We start from the raw sequence: 21,839 nt of genomic DNA, 5'->3' as shown, positions 1-21,839 counted from the left end.
TACTTAAAATATTAAGTAATTGGTATAGTTCATCAAGTTTCATTTGTAACTTCTTAGCTAGAAAAAGCTGTAGAAAATTCTTAACTACAAATCAACGTAATGACCCAGTCTGGAAACATTTTGTCATACTTCTAGCTATAATTTGTGTGTGTACTCATGCAACATACTACATTCTTCTTCTTGAAAAGACTGTGCATGTGAATATGTGAACATTACTAAATATTTCTTCATTCTGAATAACTGACATAGATTGTCAATTTTTTAAAAAATTTCAGATTGATTGTATTAAACATTATTACTGAGAGTTTTTCAGTTTGAACCCAGTCGTACCTGGAAAACAATGGGAAACTTTCTGTTTGTTCAGGCAGTTGGATTAATCTAATCAAATAGCATTCTAAGAAATAGTTTTATGTCCAAGTCTATTGATAAACTCACCAAGTATAACTATGTACATAGAATGGCATATTTTGAAAGTTACTAGGATTGCCTCTGCCAATAATGTACATTTATGATTTGTCCTAATTTGAGGTTTGGATTTGCTTTGGTCCTGTTATCATTAGGTAGTTTTATCTGTATGAATTTTTGAGATTCATCTTTGGGCTGAATTCAAAGATTATGTTGTTAACCAGTATAATTTATAGAGGACATCCATGAATAGCAATTTTATCAAAATGTTTAAGGCAGTTGATAGTTTTCATAAGAAAGCTAGTTGAAAAGATTTTTATCAAATACTCAAGATTAACTATATTTCAACAGATTATCATGGTCAGATAAGTGTTTAGGAGCATAATAACTTCTTTAACTGTAACTTAAGTTAGTGATAATCTTTTTATTAGTAAATGTGTAAGATTTCTTGGCAAGTTTACAAACTAATTGTATGACATTATATTATGTCAGATGAGTAATTGAAATATGGCCCCAGAGACTATATAAGTGCATCTTATTTTTTTACGTAGACAAGCTAAATGAACTGTATGATATATTTGTTATAAATACAATTATTTGGTTGACAAAGCACACAGCACAAGTCTTACCATTAAATAATTGGGAAGAAAACAAGTGTTTGTTGCTAATCAGCAGGTATTCTACGTAGTATTCTAAATAAATATAGGTTATGCTATATAAAACTTTTAGCGCCCTTAATGTGGAATCTTCCAGAATTTTAGCATTTATTTTTTTACAAATTTTACAAATTTTAACATGTACATTTTTAAAACATTAGTTTAGAACAGAAAGGGTCTTAAAGCCTATTTATTCCTATGTTAACAAAAACAAAAAAATGGCCAGTTAAATCATTTTGGGAATGAACCTTTTTAGAGGATAGCTTTTTTTTTTCAGAAATGAAATAGTGTTTACAGATATTTTCCTCAGTACACTGTACTAGAACCTAGACAACTAAGAAATTCAGAAATAAGGCTGAAATTAAGTTTAATAATTTTTTTGTATGTTTGGTATGCATATGCATATGCTACATTTTACATGCTAGTAACCTAAAGAAATAAGACCCAACATGACATGTATTTTGAAGTTGGCATTGATCAGGTTCGTTTTTGGATCCTGAAATATACATCTTTTTGCTGTTTTAGACATTTATACCCTGGGCACCGTATTTAGCATGGGGGGCAAAAGATACTTTTAACTAACATTCTTCATGCCCTCCATTGTTTCTTTCACCCCGCTCACGGATGCCCTTCCTTCTACAGAATCTCCAGCACTGCTTGCAGAAGAGGAGGAAGCATTGCACTACCCTTCCTAAAGAACTGCCTCCTCCCCCTCCCCTGCAAGTGGTGCTGTAGACAGGTAAGGCAGTTGGGTGCTACCTTTTTGTGTAAAACATAACTTAATCTTACAAGTTCCCTGCAGTGGTTAAAGTGGCCAGAGATAAAGACTGGTAGCAGTGTAAGCAGCTCTGCCCTCTTTCCCAAAGTGACACAGAAAACAGGAATTGAGAAATAAGTAGGAAAACTAAAAAACTGGTTAGTTCAATTTATCTTTTGAAGTCCAACAGATTTTAAATACTCTAACAGACCTGTGCTATTTCATGATATATAGGAAAAATATATATACAGATAAAAAATATATAATGAGTATTTCATGAGGTTTAACTAGCTCATTTTTAAGGAGACATCTTTTTTCCCACCCTGTTTATCTTTTGCTAAGAAGGTATCTTAGTCCATTTTGTGTTGCCATTAACAGAATACCTGAGACTAGGTAGTTTCAAAAGAGCAAAATTTTTATTGGCTCATGGTTCTGGAGGCTGGGAAGTCCAACATTGAGGCTACTTCTGGTGGAGTCCTTTTTCTCACATCATAACGTGGTGGAAGTCATCACATGTTGAGAAAGAGAAGAGGTGAGGGGAAGAGTGAGGGTAGTTGGAAGGTAGGAGGAAGTGTGTGCATGTAAGAGCATGCTGGACTCACTTTAATAAACCCACACTCTCAATAAACACATTAATCCATTCATGAGGTTCGAGTCCTTATGACCTAGTTACCTCTGAAATATCTCACCTCTCAACATGGTTGCATTGGGTATTAAATTTCCGATATGAACTTTGTGGAATACATTCAAATCATAGCAGATAGCCTTTCTGTTTTAAAATAATTTTGATAGTGGGTGGAGAAGTTGGGCTTTGTTTTCTAAAAAGCCCTTTCTTGGCAAAATGAGAAGCTGACTACCCTATTTCTGTTATCAGATTTTTTTTTAAATTACACCAGTCTATGAAAGTCAAAGAGTCTAAAACCCACTATTCTGTAAGATATTCATGCGAAATTCAACTGTTAAAAGTTTCCCACTTTGGAGCTGGTGTGGTGGGTGGTTGGCTAGTTGATTAAAATGGCAAAATTGTAGTACTGTGCAGTATTGGAAATTCCTGGCTTTTAAAATTAGTTGGAAAATTCAGGTTTCAAAAACTGGAACCAATAGTTACTTAGTTCCGCACTAGAAGAGACCCAGATTTTTCAGGATAGTTGCAGATTAGATCCCTCAAATGTTCTTGTCAGTCTAAATTATATTCTCTGGGTAGAGCCAAAAGCAAATTTGAAAAAGCACTATCAAATGAGTTTGAGGTTTTGCTTTGCAATATTTAACAATTTTGAGATTGCACATTTGCTTCTTTTTAAAAACATTTTGAAAGAAGCATAAATTTGACCTCAGGAGAGAATCTCAGCCTTTTTCCTGAATTTTTTATTCTAGGTTCCATTCAGTAAGAGTATTCATTATCTGCATTTGAGTATGTAATAGATAAAAGTAAATTTTTATCATTTTCTTAATTAGGTATCAAGAAAATCATCAGAATCCATTGAATAGGTCAATTTTAATTAGATCATTAATTTCTCCTTTATAAATAATCTCTTGAATACTCTAGAGTTCAAAATGTTAATTGTGTGTCTTAGTTAAACTTTGTGGTTGCTGTGATAATACTATGTAGATAGGTATGTCAATAATACAAGTCTTCCGAATTGTTTTTGCTTGTACAGAATACAAATATAATATCAATATCTGTGTCCGATAATATTGTCTTTATTTTTTGATCCTTTTATTACTTGATTTTTTTGCTATATTTTTATATTAAATACATTATTTTGAATTAAGTTAAGATACAGTAAGTAGAATTATTTCTGAAATTAAGTACATCATCACATTTTGTAACTCCACTGTATATATCATTGCAAGTCATTAAACTGATCCAATTTTTTTCTGTCTAGTAATTTCAAGAGCAGTACTTGATATGAACAAATAAATACTATTAGGGTCTAAGGAGCTGATCCATTATTAAACCTTGACTATTAATACCAACATTTTTTGTCTATATCAGGTTATAATGTGTAGTGGAACAACGCAATTGGATAAGGATTAGTAAAACTTTTTTTCTGTTTTATAGGTATTAAAATTTTAGGCATAATTTGAGTGATTAAAAACTTGGTAATATAGGAGAACCTTTATTGGTAGATATATTTGTTTACACAGTATCTTGATGGCTCCCATACTTAGAGAAACATCTCACAAGATTGTTGTAATGTAATAAATTATGTTAGTTGGAATAAATGTAATAAAACACAATTTTATCATAATTGTGTTAATATTACTAATTTTAAAATATATTTTAAAAAATATGTACAAAGAGCTGTAAAGAAAGGAGTCTAGAGATTTAGGTCTAGTCTTCCTCTAGTATTAGCCAGCACAATGTATTTTGGAACATTTTGTTTACTTTGTCTTTTTCTTGTTATCTCAGTTTGAAATCCCTTTATAAAATAAGGTGAATAAATTAGATGATTTCTATGATACATATGATTTCAAAAGGTTAATATGTAAGTTGAAGGGAAAAAGTGGTTACTAAAAATATCCTCGGCCGGGCGTGGTGGCTCAAGCCTGTAATCCCAAAACTTTGGGAGGCCGAGGCGGGTGGATCACAAGGTCGAGAGATCGAGACCATCCTGGTCAACATGGTGAAACCCCGTCTCTACTAAAAATACAAAAAATTAGCTGGGCATGGCGGCGCGTGCCTGTAATCCCAGCTACTCAGGAGGCTGAGGCAGGAGAATTGCCTGAACCCAGGAGGCAGAGGTTGTGGTGAGCCGAGATCGCGCCATTGCACTCCAGCCTGAGTAACAAGAGCAAAACTTCGTTTCAAAAAAAAAAAAAAAAATTCCTCGGAAAAATAAAGATTTTCTAATTTTTCTTGGCAGTGTGTATTCATTCACCTAAGATATATGTTTATACGTCTGGATGTATTGGAACTTCTGAGACTTAATCTTTTCCAAACAATTCACATTGGACCATTATTAAATTTTATGTGTTTGTTAACATCTTGGTAGTTTAGTAAATGTATTTATTTCTGATTCTGTTTTCTGCATAGTTTACTGTATGTAGGTGTGTCCTTATTTATACTTTTATTTAATAAAAGCCTTATGAAATATTGTTAAATGAATGCAGCTATCTATTGCTGCATAACAAATGATTTCAAATCTTAGCAGTTGAAAACAGCGATAGACAAGTAATGTAGCACTTTTTGTTTAAAATAAAAAGTCATTTACTCTGAAATATTTACTTTACTATTAAGGTAGTATTTTCTTTAAATGTATTTTTTACCTGTATTAAATGTAATGTAAAAATTTTAACGGTGTAGTAGAATCCATTTTTTTTTTTTTTTTTTTTTTTTTTTTTGAGACGAAGTCTTACTCTGTTGCCCAGGCTGGAGTGCAATGGCATGATCTTGGCTCACTGCAACCTCCACCTCCCAGGTTCAGGCAATTCTGCCTCAGCCTCCTGAGTAACTGGGATTATAGGCATGTGCCACCATGCCCAGCTAATTTTTGTATTTTTAGTAGAGATGAGGTTTCACCATGTTGGTCAAGCTGGTCTCGAATTCCTGACCTCATGATCCACTCACCTCAGCCTCCCAAAGTGCTGGGATTACAGGCGCGAGCAACCGTGCCTGGCCAAATCTATTATTTTTTTAAAGTGGTATGTGGCCAGGTGTGGTGGCTCATGCCTGTAATCCCAACACTTTTGGAGGTCAAGGCATATGGATCACTGGCTCAGGAGTTCCAAGACCAGCTTGGCCAACATGGTAAAACCCCTTCTCTACTAAAAATACAAATATTAGCCAAGTGTGATGGTTCATGCCTGTAATCCCAGCTACTCAGGAGGCTGAGGCAAGAGAATCACTTGAAACCAGGAGGCAGAATTTGCAGTGAGCTGAGATCACACTGCTGCACTCCAGCCTGGGCGACAGAGCCAGACTTTGTCTCAAAAATCAAAAATAAATAAAAAATAAAAAGTGGTGTGCAAGACTTAGTCAATAGTGTTTTCGGATATTGTTCAGTATGTAGTCATGTTTGATGGGAAATAACCCATGTTATATTGGAAATAATACTGTAATCATACCTATTTTTATTTCATAAGTAATAAAAGGAATGCAAATCAAACTAAATTATATTGCTCTAGCTGTTGATCTTCCATAAAAGATTTCCATGAACTTTAATAATTACAGTTGCTTTTGTGGAAGTTTTTGTACTCTAAAATTTAAATCAGTTTAATATGTATTTAAATTAGTTTTACTCAAAGTGAAACATTAGGAATAAAACTTTTAAAAACTTCTCAATTTGCATATCATGGACTAATTTTATCACCTTTTTTATACTGTAAAAAGTCATTTTGACTTTTATGCAAAATGCTATGTTTATTGTACATATAGTAAAATTTAAATGTAAGGTAGGTTTGAAGTGTGAGGAAATAAGAAAATTTCTCCACCTTACAAAGATGTATTCTTGTTTGAGTTTGTATCATATTGTGGCTTTTCTATTGAGAAATATTTTTGTAATTACTTTAATAATCAAGCAGTCTAACCAGTCGATAAGCCATTTATTAACATAAAATATATTGAAAAAGATCTATATTATTTTTTATTTTTTTATTTCTCTTCTTTTAATTGTGCTTTTAATTTCAGTTTCTGGTTATTAGAATTTTTGATGGAATACATTGAATTATCCAAATGATCTTAAACATAAAAAGTTGAAGTATAGACTTAAACTAATTATTGATATGATTTTGTGAATATGTTTTACTTGCTGCTCTTTTTTATTAGGTGAGTGTGGTACAAGATTCAGTAAACATATCAGGACATACTAATACAAATACTTTGAAGGTGCCTGAGTGTCGACTAGCAGAAGATTTAGGTAATCTCTGGGAAAACACAAGATTTACAGACTGCAGTTTTTTTGTGAGAGGACAAGAATTTAAAGCTCATAAATCTGTGCTTGCAGGTACTTTTACTTATGGGGTAATATAGTACCTTTAAAAAATGCATTTATGCATAAAAATAATCATGTGTAATCTTGTTACAGCTCGATCCCCAGTTTTTAATGCCATGTTTGAACATGAAATGGAAGAAAGCAGAAAGGTATTCATGGCTTAAAGGCTAATATTTTATTTATGTAAATGTAAAGTAGTTGGGCATATGTTTTAAAAGTAATAGTGCATGTTCTCATTGTCATACTGTGATAAGTAGGGAAAATTTTTAGAAACAACTCGGAAAAAAATGTGTTTTGTAATAAAACAATAGATGTAGCTCCAAGTGGATGTGCCGTGATTATTCCAAGGAACAGCTATTTTTTATGCCCATCTAGTAAGTAAATTGGATAGTTGTTATCCTAAAGGGTCATAGCTATTTGAGAAGTCTCTGTTCAAGGTATAAATATTCTCCCCTTGTACTTTATGGATTGAATTTTGGAATCTGTTTTCTAGCAACAAAAATAACGTAGATTATACCAGTATTACTGTACACCAACTATAATCAAGGTGTTACCTACTTCACTCCCCAGATATTTCTCTTTCATTTGTCATCATGAAATGTAGTTATGTTAGAGATCAGAGGTTGATTCTTTGCTGTTTGCATAACATGTGAACCATAGGGTTCCAACTGGACAACTCCAGAGTTTATTCATGTGGCTCAGTTTTATTCTTTCTGCAGAACTAGACACTGCAATAAAATAACTGCTTTCTCTCTCCAAATTTTGGTTTGGGAGATACTATGTTCAGCCTTCTGATCGCTTCTAAGTTGGAAGACATCAATGATATCATATACTGTTGACATCAAGGGGTCAGAAAAGTTTGCTGTCATTAAGAGTTAGATATTTAGCTTTATTGAGCTCAGCAAAGAAACTAAATACAAAAACATAGCAGTATAAAAGCACTAGTCCTCTTTGGACTTGGCTATTTTTCAGGTAAGCAAGGAAGTGCCAGTATGATAATGCATGTCATTTTTGCAGATGGGAGAATTCTGATGTAGTGAGCTTTATTGTCACCTCTGATACCTTGCCCTACTTTTGCTTAATTCTGGGAATAGAACTGTTTGTTATAGGGTCTTAGGTGTTATGTTAGGACCTAGGGAGTCAACAAAGAAAGGGTTAATAGCTAGTATCTTTTAGAATAGTTGTCAGAAACTTAACACAGATATATTTTATTTGAATTATAGTTTTCATTTTGTTTGCTTTTTTTTAACCTATTTTTAATTGAAAAATTGGGAATCTTTTTTTTTATATGGTGGTTCTTGGCTTGGTCTGAGTATCAGGGTCTGGGCTCTCCAGCTGTTCATGATTCCCTCCTCTCCCACAGTGTATGCTCTTCCTCTTGGACTTGTCCTCTTCGTGGCCTAAGTACTTAATGAAGATTTACCTTCCTCAATTTTAAAGTAGAATTTAGAAATATCTGTATATGTGTATTTGAGTTATACATTATTTTAGTGTAGATTTAGGGCTTTTAAGTTACTGTCAAAGATTCACTTTGGTTCGTGTTTGCATGTTTTTTTCTTTTTTGTGTTGTTTTTCGATATCAGAATCGAGTGGAAATAAGTGATTTAGATCCTGAAGTTTTTAAAGAAATGATGAGATTCATTTACACAGGGAGAGCACCAAACCTTGACAAAATGGCTGACAACTTGTTGGCAGCTGCAGACAAAGTAAGTAATTAGGTCTTAAGGAACCAAAATATATCCTTAAGCTTGATTTATATAGAAAGCAATCATCAAATGAAAACTCCAAATAACTTGTATTATTTGTAGACAGCTCTTGAGAGCTTTTTGAAATAGCATACAGTGGGATAATCTGGAAATGAAACTTTTTTAAAAAGTCATGATGTAAAAATATCTTGAGCCAGAAGGAAGTTGTTTTTTTCACGGGAGAGTAACCTGTAAATGTGATTGTTTTGAGTGTATATGGATGTCCTTTTAAAAGAGCACACACAATGGCATATATAATTATAATTTTCAGATATTCTTAGTCTTGAGATATAGTGTATGACCCTTTTTTAAAAAAAGGAGAAAATATTGGATAGTATGTATAACTTAATTCTCTACAGGTATAGATTGGTTTTTTAATATGACAGCATAGAAAGAGAAAAACCAATATTAAAAATGTTATAATGCTCTTGTAATGATGATTTAAGTTTCAGATATTCTTAGTCTTGAGATATAGTGTATGACCTTTTTTTAAAAAAGGAGAAAATATTGGATATTATATATAACTTAATTCTCTACATGTATAGATTGTTTTTTTAATATGACAGCATAGAAAGAGAAAAACCAATATTAAAAATTTTATAATGCTCTTGTAATGATGATTTCTTGAAGGTAGAGAAACTGCAAAAACATTAGAAAAATCTGTAAGCCAGTGGTTCTCATAGCACATTCAGTATACAAGTGCACATATGCATAAATGTATGAATATGTGTATATTTGCATATGCATGTGTTGATGGATGGTATGTATGTATATATACACATCATTTGAAAAATGTTACCATTGGGTAAACTGGACCAAGTGTATATGGAATCTGTTTTTTTCTGACAACTGCACATAAATTGACTATCTCAATAAAAACTTAAAAATACCATTTACAATAGCAGCATCATCAGTATTAAATACACAGATATACATCTGAAAAAAGATGTTTAAAGCCTGCATGTAGAAAATTACAAAAGTATATTGCGTGATGCTGAAGTCTGGGGTATGATTGATCCCATCATTCAGGTAATGATCATAGTACCCAATAGGTGAGTTTTCAGCCCTTGCCCCCCTCCCTGTCCACCCCATCTAGGAGTCCTCGGTGTCTGTTTTTCCCATCCTTATGTCCATGGCATCACAAAGTATACCTTCATAACAAACCTGCACATGTATCTCCCTGAGTCTAAAACAAATATTGAGAAAAAAAAAAGAAACTTACAAAATAATGCTAAAAGAAACTCAGGAAGACTTAAATTTAAGTATATAACTCCTGTCCATGGACTGAGTCTCAATATTGTTAAAATACCAGTTGTCTTTAAAATTGGTAGTATAGTCAAGATCCTAGCAGTCTTTTTTCTTTTTTCTTTTTTTTTTTTTTTTTACAAGTTGACAAACATTTAAAATTTTATGTGTAATAACTTGGGAGGGGGGAGAGAATAAAGTAGAGGACTAATACTGCTTGATATCATGACTTACTATAAAGCTTTAGAAGTTAAGACAGTGTTTGTATCCGTGTCAAGATGGACAGATAATGGAACAGAATAAAGAATATGAAAATAGACCACATTATGAGTATTTAATTTTTGACAAAAGTACAAAGACAGTTTGGTAGAAAAAGGATACTCTTTAAACAAGTGGTGCAACAGCAATCAAATACCCACATGTGTACCTCAAACCATATATAAAAAGTAATACAGGCCTCACACTGTGGCTCACACCTGTAATCCCAACACTTTGAAGGCCAACAGGAACAGATCACTTGAGGTCAGGAGTTCGTGACTAGCCTGGCCAACATGGTGAAACCCTGCCTCTACTAAAAATACAAAAAGTGATACCCTGCCTCTACTAAAGATACAAAAATTAGCTGGGCATGGTGGTGGGTACCTGTAATCCCAATTTTTTGGGAGGCTGAGGCAGGACAGTTGCTTGGGAGGCAGAGATTGCTATAGGCTGAGATTATGCCACTGCACACCAGCCTGGGCAATAGAGCAATCAGAAAATAAAGTAATTCAAAATGGATCATAATCCTACAAATCTAAAACTTCTAAAGAAAACATAGGAGAAAGTCTTTGTGATGTTAGGTTAGGCAGAGATTTCTTAGGTGTGATATCAGAAAATCCATAAAAGAACAAAATGATAAAATAGACTTCAATAAAATTTTAACTTCTTTTCATCAAAAGACAGAATAAAAAGATTAGCTACAAACTGTGAGAAAATATTTGCACAGCAGGTATCTGATGAACAATATATTCAGAATATATCTGACTTTTGTATTCAGACTATATAAAGAATTCCCAAAACTCAGTTATAAGAAAACATTGTTATTTCTAAAAGTAGACAAAATGTTTGAGCAGACATTTTCTGAAATAATGTCTGAAATATATTAAAAGATACTCATGCCAGTCATGGTGGCTAACACCTATAATCCCAACACTTTAGGTGGCCTAGTCTGAAGGATCACATGAGCCCAGGAGTTTGAAACCAGCCTATGTGACATAGTAAGGCACCATCTCTATAACAATTTTTTTTTTAAGTTAGCCTGGCATGGTGGCATGTGCTGGTAGTCCCAGCTACTTAGGAGGCTGAGATGGGAGGATTGCTTGAGCCCAGGAGGCTGAGGCTACAGTGAGCCCTGATTGTGCTACTGCACTCCAACCTGGGCAACAGAGCAAGACCCTGTCTCAAAAATAAAAGATACTCAACATCATTAGATCATTAGGGAAATGTAAATTCAAACCATCATGAGATACCCCTATATATGATTATAATGGCTAAAAGTACAAAGACCATGCTAAGTGTTGTCAAGAGGTGGAAAAATAGCATTCTCATTTGTTAAAAACATGGAAGGATTAGGGCTGTCATGCTGCTGATGGAAATGTAAAATGATACAACCACCTGGAAAAGTGTTTGATAGTTTCTCAGAAAGTTAAACATAAACTTACACTGAGATCCAGTAAGTCCAATTTTAGGTTTTTACCTGAGAGGAAAGAAAGCATATGCCCATACAGACACTTGTATATGACTGACAGCTTCATTTATAACAGCCAAGAACTGGTAACAACCCAAATATTCATCAACAGGTAAATGTGTAAAACAAATTGTTGTATATCTATATATGATGGAGTAAAAAGGATTGAACTGTTGATACACAGGCAGTAACAGTCATGATTCTCAAAATAATTATACTGAATGAAGGAGTCAGACAAAAGTGAATATGTATTATATGATTTTATTTATAAAGAACTCCAGAAAATGCAAACTACTTTATAGTGATAGAAGGCATATTAGAGATATTACCTAGGGTGGGGCGAGAGAGAAAGATTACAAAGAGGTAGGGAGAAACTTCGGGGGATGATTGATATATTTACTATAGAGTTAATGATGGTTTTATGGCTGTATAAACTTAGAGTGTGAACACTATGTGTACTTTATTGTGTGTCAGTTATACCATAGTAAACCTGCTTAGCATGTTATATAATACACACTAATAACTGCAAGAATTTTTAGTGGTTATAAATATGATTTATTTAACGTTATAATGAATTCATTCCTCAGGACTGAGTGGTGGCAACATGCAGTATACTTGGTGATACACTTTAGTGTTTGAAGTAGTAGAGAACTATGTTTATAAGAATATTTGGTAATAAGGTAGCTTTAACCTTATTTTAGGATAAACCCTACTTTCAAAATATACTTATGCAAATTGCAACTTCCTAAAGAAAATTAGTCTTTCTTCTGAGTGCATTCCTTTATATTTTGTTCACATTAGGTTGAAACAGTAACTTAAAGAATTTTAAAATAACTGTAAATGATAATGTAACTTTATTTTCCAATTTACAAATGTATTATGTATTCAGGAACTTAGTTGGAGCAAATGTTTAATGGTTATGTTTTCATTTTGGATAGTATGCACTGGAACGGCTGAAGGTCATGTGTGAAGCAGCTTTGTGTAGTAACCTCTCAGTAGAGAATGTTGCAGATACCCTTGTCCTTGCAGATTTGCACAGTGCAGAACAGTTGAAAGCACAAGCCATAGACTTTATTAATAGGTAAGCTATGCTTGTATTTCAGTGGGCATGACACCTTCAATATTTTTTCACCGGACTTTTTTTTAAGTATGTTTAAATCTTCAATGCAGGTGCAGTGTACTTCGACAGCTTGGGTGTAAAGATGGGGAAAACTGGAACAGCAAGTAAGATGACATCAGTTTCTGACTTAAAGTTGGTCTCCATAAGTGAAATTAAGTGTTTGCATAGCCTTTTGTTCAGCTACAATAAGTATGAATCCAGATGTTATATGATGCAAACTGCCAGTTATTAAAAACAAACAAAGAATACTTAGTGGATTCCTGAGGCTATGCTCCCTTGTAGATCAGCTTCTAGTGCAACCTGGGATGGATGCTGTAATTTCTTAAGTACATAATGCTGTGTGGTATATACCTAAGTCCAAGTATTGCTAGAGATCTGATCCCTGCCCCTCCAGAAAACATTTCAAAAAGTGTGGGAAATAATTCACTTACTCCTATGAGGAATGTTACCCTACAGATTTGCTTAGAAAGCCTTTAAAAGTACCTTGAGTAATATGCTACGTTAGGCTACCTTCTTAATATTCCAAAAATGTTAGTAATATTCTCTTTTCCTAGTGAACATAAAGGGTTGGACAGTTGCTATACTTTCTAAAACTGGATCTTGTAAATATGAGCATACTATTCTACTTTTTTCCCTTCTCTTATTTTTCATGACTTCTATTCTTTGTAACTATTTGAAATCAAAATGGGGAAAGGTCAGCAGGTTGAAGTTTTTTGCATCTGCTCTTGATTAGTTTTGCCTATAAACTCTTAAATTTCATTTCTTCAAATTATCCAAAGTTGATGTAAGAAAGTGGGCAAAAAGGAAATTTTCAAAGGATGAAATGAATTAATGTGTTGACTTAATTATTTCCCATTGCTTCAATCTGTTTTGATTTATGTGAAGTTGTTTAACTGAGTCCATCCTATTAGTTTGTGGACTGTGTTTTCTGAAAGTAAAAAGTAGTGACTACTTTAAAATTATTGGTTGTCTTGTATAATATGTTGACCAGTGTATGCTATTATGATATCATCATAATATTTAATCTTAGAGAAAACTTGTTTTGAATTTAAAGCATACTATATAGCATCAAGTGGCAATTTATGATCCTTTGCTTTTCAAGCTCTAGTTTTACTCTAAGGAAATACTTTACATTTTATAACTTATTCAGTGTCAAAAATTAGCTTGTTTTGTACCTTTTAGAGACACTATATTATATTCATATTCATCGAATTTATTTATTGAATTAATAAATGAAAAAGTCAGGTATAATAGTTATGTGATTCTAAACAACTAATTGAAATTGTAAGCACAATGACACAGTGGTATTAGGCTGATGGAAAAGTAATTGTGGTTTTTGCCATTATGGATTTTGCTATTACTTTTAATGGCAAAAAAAAAAATCAATTACTTTTGCACCACCCTAATTTTTTGATGTTTGCAAACTTAAAAAATTGTTTCATTGGTATCAGCTGCTATTTAGTTCAGCAAACATTATTCTAGCATCTTCTGTGTTTCAAGCACAATACTAGGGTGCTGCATATAAAAAGAATTTCAAGGGAAAATTCTTGGTCTTGAGAAAGTTATCTAACAGATATATAAATACATCATTTCATTATAGTGTGTTAAGTAATATAATAGAAGAGGATATGTACAAGCTCTTGACTAACCCTGGAAATTTAGAAATGGCTTCCTGGAGATAACTGAGTCTTAAAACACAAATAGGAGTTAGCAGAACTAAAAAGGAAGTAACAGGCACTGCAGGCAGAAAGGACAGCATGAACCGAAGTATGGAAGTGTGAAGTAATAGTTGATCATTCATTTGACAGATACTTATCCTTTATTATCCAGTAAATTCCCAAGGCACGGTACTTAGTATAGAGAATACAGTGGTGAGCATGACATATATTTTCCCTGCCTTCATGGAGTTTATGGTCTAGGAGCAGATTGATTAAACTGGTCATTGCAGAATATGTAGCATACCTATAGGAGCATATAACAATTATAACCTAATTGTTATAAAACTAAATACTTGAAATATTGGTGAAGAAGAGGGAAGAGAGGAAGTAAAGTACACCCCAGAAAAAGGAAATGAGATGCACAAAGTTTTAATGATGACAGAGAGCAGTATAGAGTGTGTGTGTCTGTGTGTTGTGGTTAGGGAGGTAGGTAATGAGAAGAAGCTGGAGAAAATAGGCAGAGATCAGATCCTGAAAGGCCATGTAAAGTAACATTAGAATTTTTAGATATTATTCAGAGTCGTGGGTATCTAGTAAAGGGTTTTCACACAGGGTGGGACCTGATTAGTTTTTGCATTTTTAACAATCTCTGCATGCAGGGTGGAGAATGGATTGTGGGGAGATTAGGAAGGTGATAGTAGTTGAGGAACCAGGTTGAATACAGGTAGACCAGTTGTAAAGTTACTGGAGTAGTTCAGGCAAGAGATGAACGGCGGAAATTAGACTTTATTCGTGACAGTGGAGCTAGAGAGAAAAGAAAGTAAGAAATATTTTGAAGGGTGAATCTATAATATTTAGATATTATTTAGATGGTGGTTGGGATAAAGGAGAGGCAGGAGGCAAGGAAGGGTAACTAGATTTGTTGCTTGAGCATTTGCTGTTATTTTTTGGTGAGAGCATGGGGTACATAGAGTATACAATAAGCAGTTCAATATCAGAGTATAAAATGGCAGATCATGGAAGTGGGAAGTAGGAAGTGGGGAGTAATACAGAAAACCAAACATTGTATAATGCCATATTTCTCTAAAGAACTTGGATATGGGCAGTGGGAAACAATGAAGAGGGCCTTATATAGTCATATTTGTGTTACCAAGGTAACATTTTGAAAGCTTGGTTTGAGAGGAAGGAGCAGGAGGCTAGAAGACCACTTACGAGTCTGTTGTCATAATCCAAATGTGAGATGATATGGGCCTTAAACTGGGATTCAAGACATCGTTGAAGCCTTTCAAACCTAAAAAAAAGGTTTTGATGATTGGAGAGGAGAGTCTAGATGCAAGTCCAGATTTCTGGCTTGCATCACTGGATGATGGTACAAGGGTTAGCTGACTAGAAAGGTAGAAGGAAGAATTTGGGGCTTCAGGAGAGGTATGATGAGTTCTCATCTGACAGTCCTGAATTTATGGGTCTTGAGGCACATCCAAGTGAAAAAAGCAAGTGGTTGGGGATGAACCTTGTATGGAGCCCTAGAATTTAGCATATTGTTAGTTAACATCATTGAATTTCATAGTTAAAATTGTGAAGAGTGGATGAGATAAAATGAATAATGCCTGTTAAGGGAGAAGAATAGAGTGCAGTATTTGTAACTTGAGAGAAAATCTGCCTTACAAGAGGCATGTAAAAGAATAGAAAGGGGCTCTTGAAAAAGCTTGTACAGAAATGGTAACAATGAGAGTTGAAGCATGAAGACCCGTGTCACATACTTTAAGGGAGTAGAAGCTCCAGAAAAATTTAATAGTTTCAGTTGCCACAGAAAATACCAGTAAGTTAAAGATATTTTAATAAAAGCAGTTGATTTGAATACATAGGTAAAAAGTGTTCAAATATTTTGAAATTTGCAAGTTTTTAAAAAATTGACAGTGCAACAGTGCATTTTGAAAAGTATTCTTTAGTAAACATCTTTTAATTCAATTTTTTCAGCCAAGCAACCAACATAATGGAAACATCGGGATGGAAATCCATGATTCAGTCTCACCCTCATTTAGTAGCAGAAGCCTTTCGAGCACTAGCATCTGCACAGTGTCCACAGTTTGGCATTGCATGCAAACGGCTAAAACAGTCCTGAAATCTTTCATGAACAGTTGAAAAATGGAATTGACTTACTCCTCCAGGTCCAGAAGGATTCTAATACACAAACCATACGCAAGAATTGTTTCTGTTATTTTGTCCACAGAACAGAAGCTGAAAAAGCATATGGCTTGCATTTCAGGTGGATAATTTATGGTTTATTCTTCAGCTTTAAATTAGACTGATTAATTCACTTCAAGGCCTTAAATTATCTTCAATGACTTCTCTTGTTCATATACTTTAATTTTTTTTTTATTGTGCCTTGTCATTTTGACCAAGGCTATGCAGGATTGCACTAGCTCCATAATGCAGTAATATTGATAACTGAAGATACTAAGTTTCAAAAGGATCTTCCATTATTTTGCAAAAAGAAAGTGAATTTTATAGGTTTTGTCCTATGCTATCTCAAAGTTTAAAACTAAGTTCTCTGTAAAAGCACTTGTATTGGAGATTACCAGTAATGGCTCCAATCTAAGTTCTATAAATATGGGAGAACCCACTTACCTTCAAGGTAAGTTATGGCAATACACTGCTTCAATTCTAATTTATTTTTCATTTCAGGGGGCAAATATGCAATGAGTTGGCCCAGATTTATAGTAACATTTGTGATGTTTGTCTTGTATGTTAACTGTCCAACAGCTGTGGGTTTATTCTAAGTTTACAATGATTGAGAACTGATTGAGGTTAAGATTTCATGAAGAAAGCATGTATTGTGTGGAAGTAATTTTTTTATACTGACCTACATTTATGTGAAGAGTTCTGTACATGTTAAAAGTAAGAATGACCAAATGTAAATTTAATGAGTGGGCCAATTAAGACAGACATATATGCACTTTTACTGTGTAACTTTTGTATGCTGAATGGTACATGTTTTTTTTTTGTTTGTTTTTTTTTTTTTTTTTTTTTTTGCTTTTGAGGAAATTAATAAGGTATAATTAATTGTGTCTTAACTTTTCAAAGAAATTTTTAGATGGAGGCAACTGGGATGTTTATGATAATAGATAAGAAAGATATTCTTGATTGTAGTTAAATTGGTTTGGATTACAGATATTCGTTATTGAATTGACTTCTGTTTTCTCACACTTTGGGAAAGACACCTGAACAATAAATTAATCCTGGATAGTCTACTCTCCTTCAAACAGTGGATTGATACTTGCCTGTGGGAGATGCATACAAAAGGAGAAAACCCTTAGACTATGTCAGGTCACACTATGAACCTCCCCCCGCTCCCCATTTTTCTTCATTGTGTTTCAGTTACTGTACTAACATTGTGGATGATACTGAAATTCTGCATAATGTGAAGAGGATAAACTATTTATAAACTGATTTTTATGGGCCAGTTCTTTATTATAAGTGAATTTTAGCTTTAAATACATATAAACATTCAGTGTTTGATAGTTGTGTTCCTAAGGGAGGTTTGTTCTGGTGCCTTGTCCTGGAGAAGCGGAAGCAGTCAGTGTCAGGGCACCACATCTCACTTACTGTGGTGGTGACAATGTGCTTCTTAGGCAAGATTTATATTTGACCACAAGGGAAAAAGTGTGTCACTGGAAAAAAAAATGCATATACCTATGTTTGCAAACATAACTTTATTCTTCAGATGAAAATTTGTATAATTTGTTTATTTAATGTTTGAATTCAGGACAAAAGAAAAAACGAAGCTTGAGGTTTTTAAATAGACTTTATTTTTGCTATCTCTTTGTTAGGTGTTAACTGAAGCAATTCTAATATATACAGATTCATATTTACATTGAAAAAACTCAAATAAGCATTTGTTATCGTCAACAACCTGGAGTTTAAAAAGATTGTATTTTCACCTTTCTTCATGACTTTCTATATAATTTCATTATTTGTCATGGTAACTTAAATTTGAAATTGGAAGAATCTCTTGGGATAGAAGAAAGATTCTTAAACTGGTTGATGGACTTCATCCTGTGTAAGGATATTATGGGAAGTAGAAATTTATTTCCTTAAATCCATCATAAGATTGAGCCTGTTAAGTTTGCAATATACAATTTTAAAAATACACGTACACACATACATATGTATACATTTTCAATTTAAGATTTTGCCAGGTTCTTATGCGAAAATTCCCTCAGGCTATAGAGTTATGTTGTCATATATCAGAAAAGTACTGATGTATCTATTTATATCCAATGCACACCACACCGGCACATTGTGAATTAATTCACCGCTTGAATCTATATTTCTAACCACAGTGACTTCAGTAAAACTACCATATAATAAACATTTCAGCTTGTTCTTACTTACTTGAGAGTTTATTGCAAATCTTAAGGATTTTATTATGAAGTTTTTTTTTTAGTTTGGTAGCACATTTTGTACCAAAAATGTCAAACACTGTGCTGTAAGAATATCCATGTTTGTAGAGATGTCCACTTTTCAGATAATATAATGCCTACCATTATACTAACAGAATCATATGGTAGTTGATTTATTTTTTTATTTATTATGTATATTTTTGGTATTGTGGGTCCTTGAGGCAATGATAAAAACACTTAACGTATTCTGACATGAGTAGTCTAATAGCCTGCTTCCCCTCATTTTTAAACTGCATACATTACTTTCAAAATAGGCATAGATATTCTCTCCAGCCTTTTGAACTATTAGCCTGTTCCTGTTTTCCTTTGTCACCTAAACAGGGCTTTTTCTGAGAAAGTAGGGAATGGTTTGAAATGTTATATACTATAAAACTAATCATTGGGTAGCTTTTGTTTAGACCAACACTTGGAAATGCTATATTTGTGCCTTTTTCATTTTTTAATTTTAATGTATGTTTATATTTGGAGCACAAATAATGAAGGTGCCATAATATGGCTTGCCAATGTTACCTCCTTGAATAGTCATGTGTCATTGTCTTGAAATGATAATTGGAGAAATTTGCATGAAATATGTGATCGCGTGTGTGTGTGTGTGTATGCGTGTGTCTGTATGTGTGTACATACCTGTATTTGCTTGGGCCTTGTGTGTGGTATGTTAAAATGAGTGAATTTCTCGAAATAGAAATCAGTTAAATGTTGAAAGTTCAGGTTAGCTGAAATATTTCATTTAAATGTGCTTTATTTTGGAGGACAATTGATTAACAAAAGATAATTTTCAAAAATGTGATCAATTTACTGCATGGTGAAATGTGAAAACAGTGCCTTTTTAGGACATCAATTAAAATAAAATTGTTTTAAAATATTAACATAGATCTCAAAAAGTTGTCGTGAACATTATTTGTTTATTTTTAAACTGGATCTAAGTAAGAGCTTGGATGGCCAAAAGTAGAATTAATAATGTATTTACCTGTTTAAATTTTGTGCATAAGTTTAAAATCTTAATCAGAATTCTTTATTAAATGTGGATCATAGCTATGACCCAGTGTTACTAAAATAGAACAGGGATTGTGAAAATCCAATTCAACATACTTAAGTATATTTGACTTAGTAAGCCAAGTATACTTGAAGAGGTGAATTATTCTGACTTGGACATGCATGCTCTTTCATGGGTAAAATAAAAATATTCAGTGTATTCTTAAAAAAGAAGATGGGTAGGTGAGTAGGTTTGTTTTAGTGTTCTCAGATTATAAAGACAGCACTTTCCGCACACATAAGTATATTTTACAAACCTTTTTTATACAAATTAATGAGAGCTCTCCTTTATTTAACTGTTCATGGAATGATGTAAATTTTAGGTCCAGTGGAACAAATATTGAGTGCCTACCATATGCAAGACTTCCTCCTTACTAGGAGTGAAATCACACAGTGTCTTCTGTTTGCAGTATGTGAACTTTATGTTTGAAAAGAAATTCTTATATTTAAATTTTTCTGTTGTCAGAGTTTATCATTGTATACTGTAACCCAGTAAATTTTGCATTGTTTTAAAATATGAAGATACAACTTACATGAGTCTCATTTTTGAAAATGAAGTTCTGCAAAAATTATTTAAAAATTAGTTCTTGGGGAAATTGATTTTCAAAATTCAAATGTATAAAAACTTATATTGAACTTTGCAGCCTCATTTTTAATTAGCTGATGTTAATAATGAGATACATAATACTTGTATCTTGTTGCTGAAAATATTTTTTGCATTTCAATACATTGAGTTAAAATAAAGTTGTTACTACTTATTCAGAATTAATTGGCTTATCTTGTGTTTATTTGAAAAATACATGTTCTTTTTTTAAGATTGGTGTAATGCTTTGCAAAAGAGTCCTATATTTTATATGATGAATCATGCATAGTAATTGTCTTTGCTACATTGGGATGCTCTTATTTTTTGGGACCTACTAAATACATTCTTAACTGTGAAATGTTAATATGCATTTATTTTAATATGCATGAACTATCAATATTGAATGACTTATTCTAATGCTACATGCCATCAGTGTAGCACTTAGAGATCACCTTTTCCCTGTCATTCCTATCCGTCCTAATTTCAGTTATTCCAGACTATTTAATCATTTGATGGTATCAAAAAGCAGATTGGGGCAGGATATTCTTGAACCAGTTTAATAACAGTAACACAATTAGTCCTTGAAAATTATGACCAATGTGGTAGTAGAAAGGCACAGTGAAAAACTTTCCATGTACCCCAGACATACATATATGCACTAAATTTGCCTTAATAGAATAAAAGAGGGTTGAAATATTTAGAATATTGTCTATGCAAGTATAGTAAAATAGGATAGGTGATTAATAATATTCTAAATTTTACTAGTGAACTCTATATAGCCTTTTGCTTCCTACGTTGCTGCGGGCAGCCCCCTTAATACTTTGAGAACATTGGGGTGTGATGTCTTCGTCTGTCACCTCAGAATTATTTGCTCCTACGATAATGCCAAAAGTGGCATTTGTTTGATCACTGTTTTTAAATAGAAGACACATTGGTAGAAATCTTTCACATAATTTGTTGTTGCTTTTGGGGAGTACCAGAGAGGTCGGCATGCATCTGCAATGTACAATGGCAAACAAAAGGTTTGTCATTCCTGTTGTGCTTCCCTTCCACCTCTCCCTCGCTGTTTCCCAACCCCCTTGTTCATTTTGTAAAGGGTGCAGGTGTGCCAGACTGTGACATAACAGCTGAACAGTTCCTATGATATCCTACCCATTTGCTCATATTCATACCTGGCCTTAATAAATAACCAAAGAGAAAAAAATGTGAGATCTGTAAATAACAATTGCAACAACAAAAAATGCACCGAGGACTCTACTTTTCACTTTTGTCTAAAATAGATATATTGTCATAAGCAGAGGTTTTTAAACTGTTTTATAAAGTCCTAAAAAATTGTGATGGTCATTATGAAAACTGAACAGGCAAAGATGAAAAATGAGAATGGAATGCAATTGAAAAAGGGTAGTAAAGTTAGATGCACTAAATTTGATAAACACCAGAAATGATAAAGCAAACATTTGAATCAGTAAAAGACAAGGTTGACAAATGTTCCCAGATTATAAGGACAAGAATAGA

The 21,839-nt window shown here is 33.2% G+C and overlaps 1 protein-coding gene across 8 annotated transcripts in view; it reads left to right on the top strand.

Moving 5' to 3' along the window:
- Nucleotides 1-20,506, top strand: part of SPOPL (speckle type BTB/POZ protein like) — a 72,283-nt gene extending 51,777 nt beyond the window's left edge. For 4 of the 8 annotated variants that reach the window (XM_078327887.1, XM_035305007.3, XM_035305004.3 and 1 more), the window contains 6 exons: nucleotides 6,587-6,764; nucleotides 6,846-6,901; nucleotides 8,336-8,458; nucleotides 12,407-12,549; nucleotides 12,639-12,692; nucleotides 16,224-20,506. In XM_078327887.1, the coding sequence (XP_078184013.1) occupies nucleotides 6,587-6,764; nucleotides 6,846-6,901; nucleotides 8,336-8,458; nucleotides 12,407-12,549; nucleotides 12,639-12,692; nucleotides 16,224-16,368 (699 nt within the window). In that variant the 3' untranslated portion in view covers nucleotides 16,369-20,506. Of the gene's footprint in view, nucleotides 1-1,703; nucleotides 1,801-6,586; nucleotides 6,765-6,845; nucleotides 6,902-8,335; nucleotides 8,459-12,406; nucleotides 12,550-12,638; nucleotides 12,693-16,223 lie in introns of all 8 variants that reach the window. The other 4 variants (XM_078327889.1, XM_078327888.1, XM_035305012.3 and 1 more) reach the window with 2 other exon arrangements.
- The last annotated feature ends 1,333 nt before the right edge of the window (nucleotides 20,507-21,839 follow it).

This window comes from Callithrix jacchus, chromosome 6, assembly GCF_049354715.1.
Source record: "Callithrix jacchus isolate 240 chromosome 6, calJac240_pri, whole genome shotgun sequence".
Lineage (NCBI taxonomy): Eukaryota > Metazoa > Chordata > Mammalia > Primates > Cebidae > Callithrix > Callithrix jacchus.
The sequence above is the reverse complement of the archived record's forward strand: the minus strand, read 5'-3'. Positions and strand labels throughout refer to the sequence as shown.